The sequence below is a fragment of the Chiloscyllium plagiosum genome, unplaced genomic scaffold (genome assembly GCF_037043375.1).
Source record: "Chiloscyllium plagiosum isolate Xiang-an unplaced genomic scaffold, Cpla_swu_hap1 HiC_scaffold_32, whole genome shotgun sequence".
Taxonomy (NCBI): domain Eukaryota; kingdom Metazoa; phylum Chordata; class Chondrichthyes; order Orectolobiformes; family Hemiscylliidae; genus Chiloscyllium; species Chiloscyllium plagiosum.
Genome location: NW_028270170.1, coordinates 1,602,586 through 1,615,345, shown reverse-complemented (window position 1 = coordinate 1,615,345; position 12,760 = coordinate 1,602,586). Strand labels below are relative to the sequence as shown.

Here is a 12,760-nt window from a genome sequence, read left to right as displayed (position 1 = left end):
GCTGAAACATTTTACTGACCACAAATAAGTAAGCAATAACTGTTTCAGACACAACCATCATGTCCTGCCTTAACGGAAGGTCAGATACAGTAGAGGTAGTGTTACTGTGGTGTACATTTGGGAGAAAGTTGGCCTGGCAGTTCACAACATTGAATTCAGAACCCATAAAGTTTCATGCCTTCAATTCAAATATGGGCAAGGAGACCTTCTGCTGATTACATTTTATGTCATGCCCCAATCTCAGCTGATGAATCAGTAATCCTCCAAGTTAAACACCACTGAGAGAAAGTACTGAGGGTGGCACAGGCGCAGGATGCCCTTGGGGTGGATGATTTTCATGTGCATCACCAAGAGTGGCTCGGCAGCATCACTCCTGACTGAGCTGGTTTAGTCCTGAAGGACATTGCTGCTAAACTCAGTCTATGACAAGTTGTGAGGGAACCAACTGGAGAGAAAAACCTACATGATCTTGTCCTTGGCTAATCTACCTGACAATGTATCTGACCATTAATGTTTAAGTAGCAGTGATCACTGCACAGTCCTTGAAGAGAAGAAACCCATCTTCACATTAAGAATGCCTTCCATGGTGTCACGTGGCACTACCATCATGCTAAATTAGATAGACCTCAGGCAGATCTAACAATGAATACTGGGATACATCACTGTAGGCCATCATCAGCAGCAGAATCGTATTAATTCATAATGTGGAGCCCAGCATATCCCTCGCCTTACCACTGCTATCAAAATAGGATGTCAACCCTTGTTCAATGAAGAGTGCAAAAGAATATGCTGGGAGGAACACCGAACATACCTGAAAATGTGGAATCAATTTGATGAAGCTACAGCGTAGGTGTAATTATTTGCCAATTGTTGAAAACAGCAAATAATACACAGGATTAAGCAACCCCACAGGCAATGGAACAGATCTAAATTCTGCAGTCCTACCACATCCAGTTGTGAATATTAGTGGAGAAATAAACAACTAATACAAAGAGATTCACAAACATCCCATTTGGGGAGTCCGACACAGTCGTGCAAAGATTTAGGCTGAAGCATCCACAAGTGGGGACGAAGTGCACAGTGATAATTTAACTGGATGAGTAATCCCAGAATCACAGGCCCCTTCTGGGTTTGAATCTCACCACCACAGATGGTGAAATTTGAATTCAGTAAAAATCTGGAATTGAAAAATGCTAGTCCAATGGTAACCATGTAACCACTGTTGATTGTTGTAAAAATGCATCTGGTTCATTAATGTCCTTCAGGGAAGGATTTCAGCCATCCTTACCCAGTCTGGCCTGCATGTGACTCTAGAGCCTGACAATATGGCTGATTCTTAACTCCCCCTGGGCAACTGAGGATGTGCAATAAATGCAACACCCACTCCCCTGAACAAATTTTTAAAATTCCTTTTCAGAAGTGATGAGTGGATGATCCATTTTGGTCTTCTCCTGAGCTCCCCTGCATCCCAGGTACCAGCCTTCCGCCAGTTCAATTCACTCCATGTGTTATCAAGAAATGGCTGAGGGTACTGAATACTGCAAAGGATATCAGCTTTGACAATATTCTGGCAATAATACTGAAGATTTGTGCTCCTGAACCAGTACACCTTTAGCCAAAGTTAAAAATCACACAACACCAGGTTATAGTCCAACAGATTTGTCAGACCTGTTGGACTGTAACCTGGCGTTGTGTGATTTTTAACTTTGTACACCCCAGTCCAACACCGGCATCTCCAAATCATGACCTTTAGCCAAACTGTTCTAACCAAATTAGAAGTCACACAACACCAGGTTATAGTCCAATGGGTTTATTTGAAATCACAAGCTTTCAGAGCGCTGCTCCTTTGTTAGGTGATCACAGACATACATGACCTGGAGTTTGCAGATTACTGCATTATTGTTGCCTGTTCTGCACCAGATTGGCAAGCCATTCTCAATCTCTTCAATTCCGTATACAGGAAACTCATTTTGTTTTTGAATATTGCCAAAATTCATAAATAATCTTGCATCTGGTCAGTAAAATATTTCAGCTCCTATATATGTTGAAGAGGAGTCTATGGAATATGTTGAACACATCCCAGATCTTAACTATCACCTCTCTCAAGAAACCAGCATTGATAAGCAGATTCAATACCAGGTGAAACATGAAATGCCTATTTGCTTGTTGTTACAATAGCAGGGTCACTAATGTTATCTTGCTTCTTCTCAAGCTTTTTACAAGCCTCACTTGCCTATGTCTTAATATCTGATTTTTCTTCTTCCTCATCTAACACTCAGTTTCTCCAGAACAATGCTAAACACACAAAATAAGAGCAGGAGTAGGTTATTCAGCCCCTCAACTCTGAAATCTTAGTGGATTTCTCAAAGGCCTCAAATCCTCTTTCTTGCTAGCTCCTCATAGCCTTCAACTTGTCGCTATTTTTGAAGTCTATCTACCTCCTCTTTAAATACTTTCAGTGATTGAGCCTCGAAAACTTTCTCGGCTATACTGTTCCAGTGTTTACGGCCAAGCTCTAGTTGCCCCTTGAGAAGGTGGGGGTGAGCTGCCTTCGTGAGCTGCTGCAGTCCATGTGCTGTAGGTAGACCCACCCACAATGCCCTTAGGGAGGGGATTCCTGGATTTTGACTCAATTACACTGGTGGAATGGCAATATATTTCCAAGTTAGGATGGTAGGAGATTGGGGAGAAACATGCAGGTGATGGTGGTGTTCCCATGTATCTGCTGCCCCTGAGCTTCTGGATGGAAGTAGTCGTGGGTTTGGAAGTTGGTGTCTACGGAGCCTTGGTGCATCTTGTAGATAGCAGCAGTATGTACTATTGAGGACTGGTAGTGGAAGGCGTGGATGTTTGTGGATGTAGTGCCAATCAAGTGGGCTGTTTTTTTTGGATGGTATCTTCTTGAGTGTTGCTGGAGCTGCACCCATCCAGGCAAGTGGGGAGTATTCCAACACACACTCACCTGTGTCTTGTAGACAGTGGACAGGCTTTGGGAGACAGGAGTTGAGCTATATGCTGCAGGATTCCGATCCTCTGGCCTGATCTTGTAGCCACTATATTTATATGGCTAGTCCAGTTTAGTTTCTGACCAATGCTAACCCCTAAGATGTTGATAATAGGGGGCAGGGATGATAACGCAATGGAATATTAATTGGATTGTTGGTTGCCGGTGACGGTCGTTGCCTGGCATTTGTGTGATGCAATGTTAGTTGCCACTTTTCAGCCGGTACTGTTGCATTTGAACATGAACTGCTTCAGGATCTGAGGAGTCGTGTATGGTGCTGAAAATTGTGTATTCATCAACAATCATCCCCATTTTTGACCTTATGATGGAGGGAAGGTCATTGATGAAGTAACTGAAGATGGTTGGGCCGAGGATACTACCCTGAGGAACTCCTGCAGAGATCTCCTGGAGCTGAGATGACTGACTTCCAACAGCCATAACCATCTTCCTATGTGCCAGGTAGGACTCGCAACTGTTCGCCCCTTGATACCCATTGATTCCAGTTTGCTAGGGTACCTTGATATCACATTCAGTAAAATGCATTCGCAACCTAAAGGCCAGTCACTCTCGCCTCCCCTCTGGAATTCTGCTCTTTTGATCATGTTTGAACCGAGGCTGTAATGAGGTCAGGTGTTAAGTGGCTTTTGCGGAACCCAAACTGGGCATCACTGAGCAGTTATTGCTGAGCAGGTGCTGCTTGATAGCACTGTTGATGACACCCTCTTTCACTTAACTGATAATTGAGAGTAGACTAATTGACCAGTAATTGGCCAGGTTGGATTTATCCTGCTTCTGTATCAAGGACAAACCTGGGCAATTTTCCACACTGTCAGGTAGATTGCCTGTAAGCTATAATTCTCATGAGTTTGACTATGTCAGACTATTTCTTGATTAGCTTGTGGAACAGGTCCTCCCAGTTTTGGCTCGTGCCTCCAAGTCTTAGTAAGTTGACAGTGGTGGGTGTAGATTGTCATTTTGAGGGGCAAGTGATCTATATGGTTTAATTCATACTTGACTACTTTGTGGCAATTTGGCACAACTGACAAGTTTGGTAAAATCAAAAGAACTGTTGGTGCTAGAAATCAGAAACAAAAAGCAGAAATTGCTGGAAAACCTCAGCAGGTCTAGCTGCATCTGTGGAAAGAAATGAGAGTCAACGTTTCGAGTTCAGTGACCTTCTTCAGAATTGTTTCCTTGCTTGAAGGACACCAGTGAACCTGACACGTTCTCAGTAATTCTGTTCTATTACGTCACATGATTAAACATTGCTTCAGTTTTCCGGCACTTCTATTTTCCTTGGTAGGTACAAGATAACCCTGTAATCTGACAGACAATTATATTTCCAAGTTTAGATTTTATCTTCTACCACTTTCTGATACATTCTTTATTATGTCTCATGCTCATAAAAGAAATAACATTTATTTAGTGCATTTCACAGCCAATTTAATGCTTTGAATTGCAGTAACATATGATTCATTAAATGTGTTGGCCAGTACACAGACAAAGTTGCATAGATGACAAGGTTTTTTATCTTAATCATGTTAGGATGTTAGTAAAAGTGTTCTTGTCAAAACAGTGGGATTTTTTTACATCCAGCTGAGAGTGCAGACCAAGGGTAGAATATTATTGGGGTGTGAGTGAGACAGGCTATGGCAAGATGTATGGAAGAATTGGGCAATTAGTCCAGTGAGGCCTATCTTAACATCAGGAGAAACCCACTGCATCACCGTGGCAAAGTGAGATTCTCACTTGGCAGTGATGAGCTGTCATTACACCCTGGTTATTGCATGTTAAAAAAACCCTGTTAACAGCACAACTTGCCTCATTAATATTCAGCCTTCCACCTTGCCAAATTGCCAAACAAGCTAGATGTCAAGAAGACGCAACATGTAACAGAGAATGCATATGGTGAATTCAGCTTACTGCTTACTTCGAATGACTTCCTTGTTGAAAACCAGATACCAACATTTCAGCGCACGCTCAATAGACACTGGCTACATGCAGGAGACAGTGAGGTCTGCAGATGCTGGATGTCAGAGTTTAGCGTGTGTTGCTGGAAAAACAAGCAAGTCAGGCAGCATCCGTGGAGCAGGAGAGTCGACGTTTCGGGCTGGAGCCCTTTATCAGGAATCCGGCCCGAAATGTCAATTTTCCTGCTCCTCGGATGCTGCCTGACCTACTCCTCGGATGCTGCCTGACCTGTTGTGCTTTTCCAGCAACATACTCTCAACACTGGCTACATGCACCCTAAGTCATGGAACACTGGCATTTGACATGTGCCAGCCTCTAAGAACCCACAGCATATCTCCAATGCATTTCACTTTAATGTGGCACCTCTGGCTGGACCAACAACTAGCGTGGACACTGTGCACTTGGGACACACACCCAGTTCTTGGACTGGAACAGGCAGCAACTCTGAGTGGTTTGCTTGTTGTCACAGCAATCATTCATTTTAACTGGAGCTGGACGCTCACATCATCCCTGCCTTGCATTGTTGTACCTTTTCGCAATTTGACTCTTCATTCAGAGTTGCCAGGCTCATAATATTGCTGTTTTGCCATTCTGTTTAATGCAGAGCCAAAGCCTGGCATGAAGCCAGTAGGTTGGCATGGTTGCCAGCAGATCTCTGTCAAGACAAGGAGGCCAGCCTTTGATCGGGGTAACAAAAACAGAAATTGTTGGAAAAGCTCAACAGGTCTAGCATCATCTGTGAGAGAAAGCTTTATTTTTTCAGCAATTTCTGATTTTGTTTCTGATTTCCAGCATCTGCAGTTTTTTTTTGGTTTTTCTTCAAACGTCTTGACATAGAGAGTCTCTGATACCAGTTCAGGTCCCTCCTGGGTGGTCAGTCAGGATGCTTTCCTGATAAGGGGTGAATAGTCAAATGATAGGCAGCACACCACTGATCTTGATTCCTATTCTGGGCTGTTTTCCACATGAAATGAGAGAGACAAAAACAGAAACTGCTGGGGAACCTCAGTAGGTCTGGCAGCATCTATGGAGAGAAAGTAGAGTTAATGTTTCGAGTCCAGTGGAGAAGGGCCTCAGGACCTCTGCTTCCTCTCCACAGTTGCTGCCAGACCTGCTGAGGTTCTCCAACAATACTGATTTCCAACTTCTGCGATTGTTTGTTTGTTTTTTGGAATGAGAGTGAGGCAGGTATTACAGAAGATGAAAGTGGGTGGCACATCTGCTACTGTTGGTACTCACGGGAGGTGTTCGGACTAAGTGAGTAGGCAGCACAGAGGGCAATGCAGGATTAGTGGCTTTGAGAGGTTGGGGTGAGGGTGAGGGTGAGTGGGCAAAATATAGCAGGCAATAGTGAGAGTGGTTGAGCATGAGCTTTGGTGGGCAGTAGAACAGTAGGAGAAAGTGTTTGTGTGAGATAGCAGAGAAAGAATGGCAGCACTTCTGCTGGCAGACAGAAGAGGGACATTGACATTCTTCTTATAATGCTGGACAATCCCCCAGGTAACTGAAACTGCTTTAGCTCAGATGGCAACCTTAGACCAGGCTGACATGGTCTGGCATTGTATTATGCATGGCTGGTCCAGGGGGAAGAGGAAGTTCTGACTCTGCACCACCCCATCCAGCAGGATCATCAGGTCCCTGCCAACAAAGCAGGGCAGCAACTTCCCCTGCCTCTATGTCTGGGGCAAATGTCAGCCACTACGGACAGCAGCTCCGGACTGAGAGTGATTGAAAATGAGCATTTCAAAATGGCACAGACTCAAGGGATGTTGATGAATTCTGGGATATCTGCTGAGTGTTGAGTTGTTTTGGGAATGTCATGTGATAAGATAGTGTAGAAATCAAGCATGACAAATGCCATAAGGGCAGAGTACATAATCAATGAAGCAGAATTTTGGTTTGTATGGTGAGAAAACTTGCCAGGCCTCATGGCCAGAAACGCCCCAAAAACACAATTTAACTCAGGCTGAACAAAAAGAAGTATGATTCAACCCCATGTCTTGGTTTAGTGCTTAAATTCTGAAGCTTCAAATCAGGCTCAAACCCATGGACGGTCTGACTCAGAGGCAATAGTGCTAGCACTGAACCAAAACTGACAGTACATGATAATGGTCCCTATTCTTTTAATTTTCTCCTTTGTACATCTTCAGTTTCCCAATCTCCCATTGTATATAGTGTTTTTACACAAGTTTTAAATAAAGAAATTTTACACAAATCTATTAACCTCTACACAACAAAAATGTTAAACCAACTAAGTAAAAAGAACACAATTGGTGTAAAGAGCAAAAACCAATCACAGATAACCAACCTTTTGTTAAACAGACAATCTGAATTAGAATGATATCATAGGATAATTTTCTGCGTCACTGCTGCTGGTTGAGTGCGTCACCCACTAGAAGGGTTTTTCGGAAACTTGGTTACTGCCCACAATTTTTGGCAAACCATGGGCAGTAATTCTGCCTCCAAATATACCTGAGTAAAGAGTTCCCACTAATTACACACTCACAAAACATCACCTTTATAAGTAATCATAACATCACAGTTGCTCAGTCAGGAGTTCCAAACAAACTGAGACAAGATCATACTGATCTTTGAAACAGAATTAATCAATAAACTTGAGACACACATAAAAACATATGGCAACAAATTCTGGAACAAGTCTGAAAGGCAAGCAAAGTAAATAAAAAGCATTACGTTGTAAAGCTTGAAAAAGGATTTGAGTGCACAAGTAGTGAACTCTTAATTCAGTTGCATAGGAGATTGGTTAGACTGCACATGGAGCACTGTGTGCAGCTCTGGTCTCTTTATTTGATTAGATTAGATTCCCTATAGTGTGGAAACAGGCCCTTCGGCCCAACAAGTCCACACCAACCCTCCGAAGAGCAACCCACCCAGACCCATTTGCCTAGATTCACCCCTGACTAATGCACCTAACACTACGGGCAATTTAGCATGGCCAATTCACATCTTTGGACTGTGGGAATAAACTGGAGGAAACCCATGCAGACACGGGAAGAATGTGCAAACTCCACACAGACAATTGCCTGAGGCAAGAATTGAACCCAGGTCCCTGGCACTGTGAGGCAGCAGTGCTAACCACTGCAAGATATTATGGCCACAGAGGGAGTGCAACAAAGGTTCACCAGACTTGTTCCCAGGATGAAAAGTGTGGCACAGGAAAAGCAGAGCCAGACAGGCAGCATCCGAGGAGCAAGAGAGTTGACATTTCAAGCATAAGCTCTTCATTAAGAATGTATTATGCTCAAAACGTTAACTCTCCTCCTCCTCAGAGGCTGCCTGACTGGCTGTGTTTTTCCAGCACCACACTCTCGACTCTGATCTCCAGCATCTGCAGTTTTCACTTTCTCGATGTTTCCAGGATGGCAGGGCTGTCCTATGAAGACAGTCATAGAGTCATACAGCACAGAAACAAGCCCTTCGGTCCATGCTGACCACGTTTCCAAACTGAACTTTAGTCCCACTTGCCTGCATTTGGCCCATATCCTTCTAAACCTTTCCTATTCATGCATTTATCCAAATGTCTTTTAAATATTGTAACTGTACCTGCACCCACCACTTTGGCAGTTCATTTCACACAAAATCCATTCACTGTGTAAAAAGTTAACCCCTCATGTAGTTTTAAAAAACTTTCCCCTCTCATCCTAAAACCAGCCCCTTATCTTTGAATTCCCCTACCCTTGGGGGAAAAAAACCTTTGCTATTGACATTACCTATGCTCCTCATGATTTTATAAACCTTTATAAGGTCACTTCTCAACATCCTATGCTCCAGCGAAAAAATGTCCCAGTCTATCTTTATAACTCAACTCCTCCATTCCCGGCAACATCCTGGTAAATCTTTCTGAACTGTCTCCAATTTAATAATATCCATCCTATAGCAGGACAACCAAAATTGCACACAGTACTCCAGAACAGGCCTCATCAACATCCTGTACAACCTCAACATGACATCCCAACTCCTATATTCAAAGGTCTGAACAATGAAGGCAAACGTGCTAAACCCCTTCTTAACCACCCTGTCTACCTGAGACACAAATTTCAAAGAACTATGTAACTGAACTCCTCAGTCTCTCTATTCTACAAAATTGTCCAAGACCATTAATTGTATAAGTCCTGCCCTTGTTTGTTTTACAAAAATGCAATTGCTTGCATTTATCCAAATTAACCTCCATCTGATTGGACAGACTAGGCATGTGTTCTCTCGAGCTTTAAAGAATGAGAGGTGATCTCATTGAAATTTACAAAATACTTAAGGGAGTAGATAGGGTAGATAATATCCCTGCATGGGCAAGTCTCTAACTAGGGGAACACAATTTAAAAATAAGGGAGATTCCACTTATACTATGATGAGGAGAAATCTTTTTACTTGCAGGGTTGGGAATCTTTGGGATTCTCTCCCAGAGGGAGAAAGCGAAATTTAAAATGGCTGTGAGCTATAAGCAAAAACGATGAATTTTGTTGATAATCATATTAATGCAAGTAATTTGCACTAAAATAACACCTTTAAGATGGAGCAGAATCTCCTGCTGGTGGCTGCAGCAAAGACATTTGGGACATGTAACTACCTTCCCTGCTGCTTCTCAGGAGGAAGATTCTGCCCTTGATAAAAAGCCCCAAGGCATATCTGATGAGTTTTATCAAAGAAAATGTGACAATAAGTGACATAAAATGAGTTTCGACAATGAGTTAACTTTTAAGGAGCGGTTAAAAGGAGAGGAGAATGATAATGAGGAAGAGAGACATGATGATAATTCCACAGCCACCAACAATGAAATGATTAAAATCAGGGCTGCTAAAAATTGATGGAGATACCAAAACAGAGCAGGGGGAGGCCATGGAGGAAGTTCAAAACTAAGGTGTACATTTTGAGTCTATATTTTAGTTATTATTTGATCCTTTGTACCCTATGTTTTGCACTTCAGAAAAGTTTCGCATCATACCACAGAGTGGCAGAACAGAACCAGAACTGTTATGGTGCTGTGTCTGCATCAGTTCTCCAAATTAACATTATAACTTAGTACCATCCTTGCCATCCCTGTATGCATTCAGATAAATAAATACTCAGATAATCCACAGGAATTCCTTAAATTGACAGGAAAAGAGATATTTTCAATTGTAACGGTATAGTAAGCCACCAATGTGGGAAGTATTCAAAAATTGATACTTTACACCCAGAAATAGTCACTGTGTGCATCCTCCAAGCTGTGACTTGGTCTAATATTTGGGACACATTAAGGATTGCACTTGCTTAGAAGCAGAATATTATAATTTGTTAGCTTCCCAACTTTGGTAAATTTAGAGGAATGTATCTGTGCCGAATAGTCAAAGGAAAAGTTTAGAAGGAAAAAGTACACGATATTGAATAGAGGGTGAACAGGCTTGGAAGGAAAACTGCTACACTGAATGTTTACAAGGTGTTTAACCACAAATATTAAAAGAAGGACTTTTGTTTATATAGCACTTTTCACAACCACAAGCTGTCCCAAAGTGCTTTACAGCCAATGAAGTACTTATGAAGCATAGTCACTGTAACAATGGAGGAAATACAGCAGCCAATTTGCATACAGCAATGTGCTACTACAATCAATTAAGTAACGAGAGATCTGTCTTTCTGTGGTGAATTCAGTGGCCAGGACACTGGCAGAATTTCCTGCTTGTCTTTATATGAACCTGACAGGTTTAACTAAATCTCCAATGAGAATGAATTTCTTTAATAAACTGGGCTACAAAAGAAAATGGAGTGTTCTGATACCAGTGGACAAATGAGAACTTTTAAAAGAAACTCCATACACCTTTTGAAAATACATAAATATATATCCATCTTACCTGGTGTGCAGAGACCTGTACTTTCCAAGTAACTGTGACAACGATCCTTGTGTTCTTCGAGGGAGCTACGTTGCTTGTAGCTTCGTCCACAGAAGCTACACTTGTAGGGCTTATCAACTGCAATGAAAATATGCAAATAGTGAGACATCTCACAGGAATACAAAGTAAACACATATGAGTTAAGAGCTATTAATAGCAGTAATATTTTTATATTTAGTCAGTTAACAAAAAAATTCTCAGTAAATAGCAATCATGGTATAAATAACAGTTCCCTGTGCATGTTAATAAAGCGTCACTCAGGAAGAGAGAATGGTGTGCAGCATTAAAGCACAACCACTTCTAACCCTTAAGTTCAAGATTTAAGGATTTAATACTTTAGACCAGTAACTTTGATGATGGTATTTCACATTAGTGGCAGCATCAAAAGATGGAATCATAATCATGTGGCCAGTTCTCTTCAGTCAAGAAACCTGCCATTTCAGCAAACCACAACACTTCTCAATTCATTGTTATATCAGTTTTTTCTGTATTTGGACTTTGGAATCCTTATGTCCCTGAGCTAGTTGTCACAATTTTTCTTTTCTTTTAATCCTCTACCATAAAATTTGTCTACCCAATTTTATCCAGAGTGTTTTTTGTTAATTCATTCTCAGATTGTAATGGCACTGCCAAAATTGATATTCATTGCCAATCCCAGGGTGCCTTGAGAAGTTAATTATGGCAATTTTTACATGAGGATGATGCAAAGCAATAATGTTTTTACAACATGCTGTGTGGAGAAGTAGTATATTAGGCAGTATATTACAGAGGGTGTAGCATGTATGGAATGAGCTGCCAGATGGTGGACACTGATAAAATTACAGCATTTAAAAGGCATCTGAATATATTTATTAATAGGAAGGGTTTAGAGGGATATGGGCCAAATGCTGGCAAATGGGACTAGATTAATTTAGGATATCTGGTCGGCATGGACGAGTTGGACTAAAGGGTCTGTTTCCGTGCTGTACATCTCTATGACTCATGAAGCTAATTTATTATTTGTAATCCAGAAACCTTCTAAACCATTCATTTTCTTCCACTGTAATTGTTTTTGCAACTCTTTGTTATAGGAACAGGAGGAGCCCATTCAGTCTCTTGAGGTGCTTCTGTGTTCATTTATGGCTGATCAATATCTTTTTTTTAATTCACTCATGGAAAGTGGGTGTTGCTGGCTGGCCAGCATTTATTTCCCATCCCTAGCTGCCCTTGAGAAGGTGGTGATGAGCTGCCTCCTTGAACCACTGCAGTCTGTGTGCCATTGCCATTAAGTGGAACATATCAGGATTCTGACCCAGCAACACTGAAAGAATGGCAACATATTTCAAGTGAGGATGATGAGTTACTTGCAGGGGAACTTACAAGGGACGGTGTTCTCATGTATCTGCTGCCTTCGTCCTTCTAGATGGAAGGTGTGGTCGAAGGAGCCTTGGTGAATTTCTGCAAGGCATCTTGTAGATGGTACAGCTTGCTGCTAGTGGAATGTCAGTGATGGAGGAAGTGAATGCTATGGATGTGTTGCCAATCAAGCGGGCTACTTTCTCCTGGATTATGTCAAACTTCTTGAGTATTGTTGGATCTGTACACATCCAGGCAAGTGGGGACTATTCCTTTACACTCTCACTTGCACCATGTCAATGGTAGACAGTGATTGGAGAGTCATGTGGTGAGTTACTCACTGCAGTGTTCCTAGCCTCTGACCTGATCTTGTAGCCGATGTGATTACGTGGCGAGTCCAGTTGGGTTTCTGGTCAATGTTAACTCCGAGGATGTTGCTAGTGGGGTTTTCAGTGATGATAATGCCTTTGAATGGCATGGGGCAGTGGTCAGATAGTCTCTTTTTGAGATGGCCATTGCCCGGCATTTGTGTGGTGCAAATATTACTTGCCACTTGTCAGCCCAA

At 42.0% G+C, this 12,760-nt stretch overlaps 1 protein-coding gene across 3 annotated transcripts in view; it reads right to left on the bottom strand.

Moving 5' to 3' along the window:
- Nucleotides 1-12,760, bottom strand: part of LOC122539702 (zinc finger protein Aiolos-like) — a 228,060-nt gene that overhangs the window by 38,893 nt on the left and 176,407 nt on the right. For all 3 annotated transcript variants that reach the window (XM_043674701.2, XM_043674703.2, XM_087977701.1), the window contains exon 6: nt 10,822-10,938. In XM_043674701.2, the coding sequence (XP_043530636.1) occupies nt 10,822-10,938 (117 nt within the window). The remainder of the gene's footprint in view (nt 1-10,821; nt 10,939-12,760) is intronic.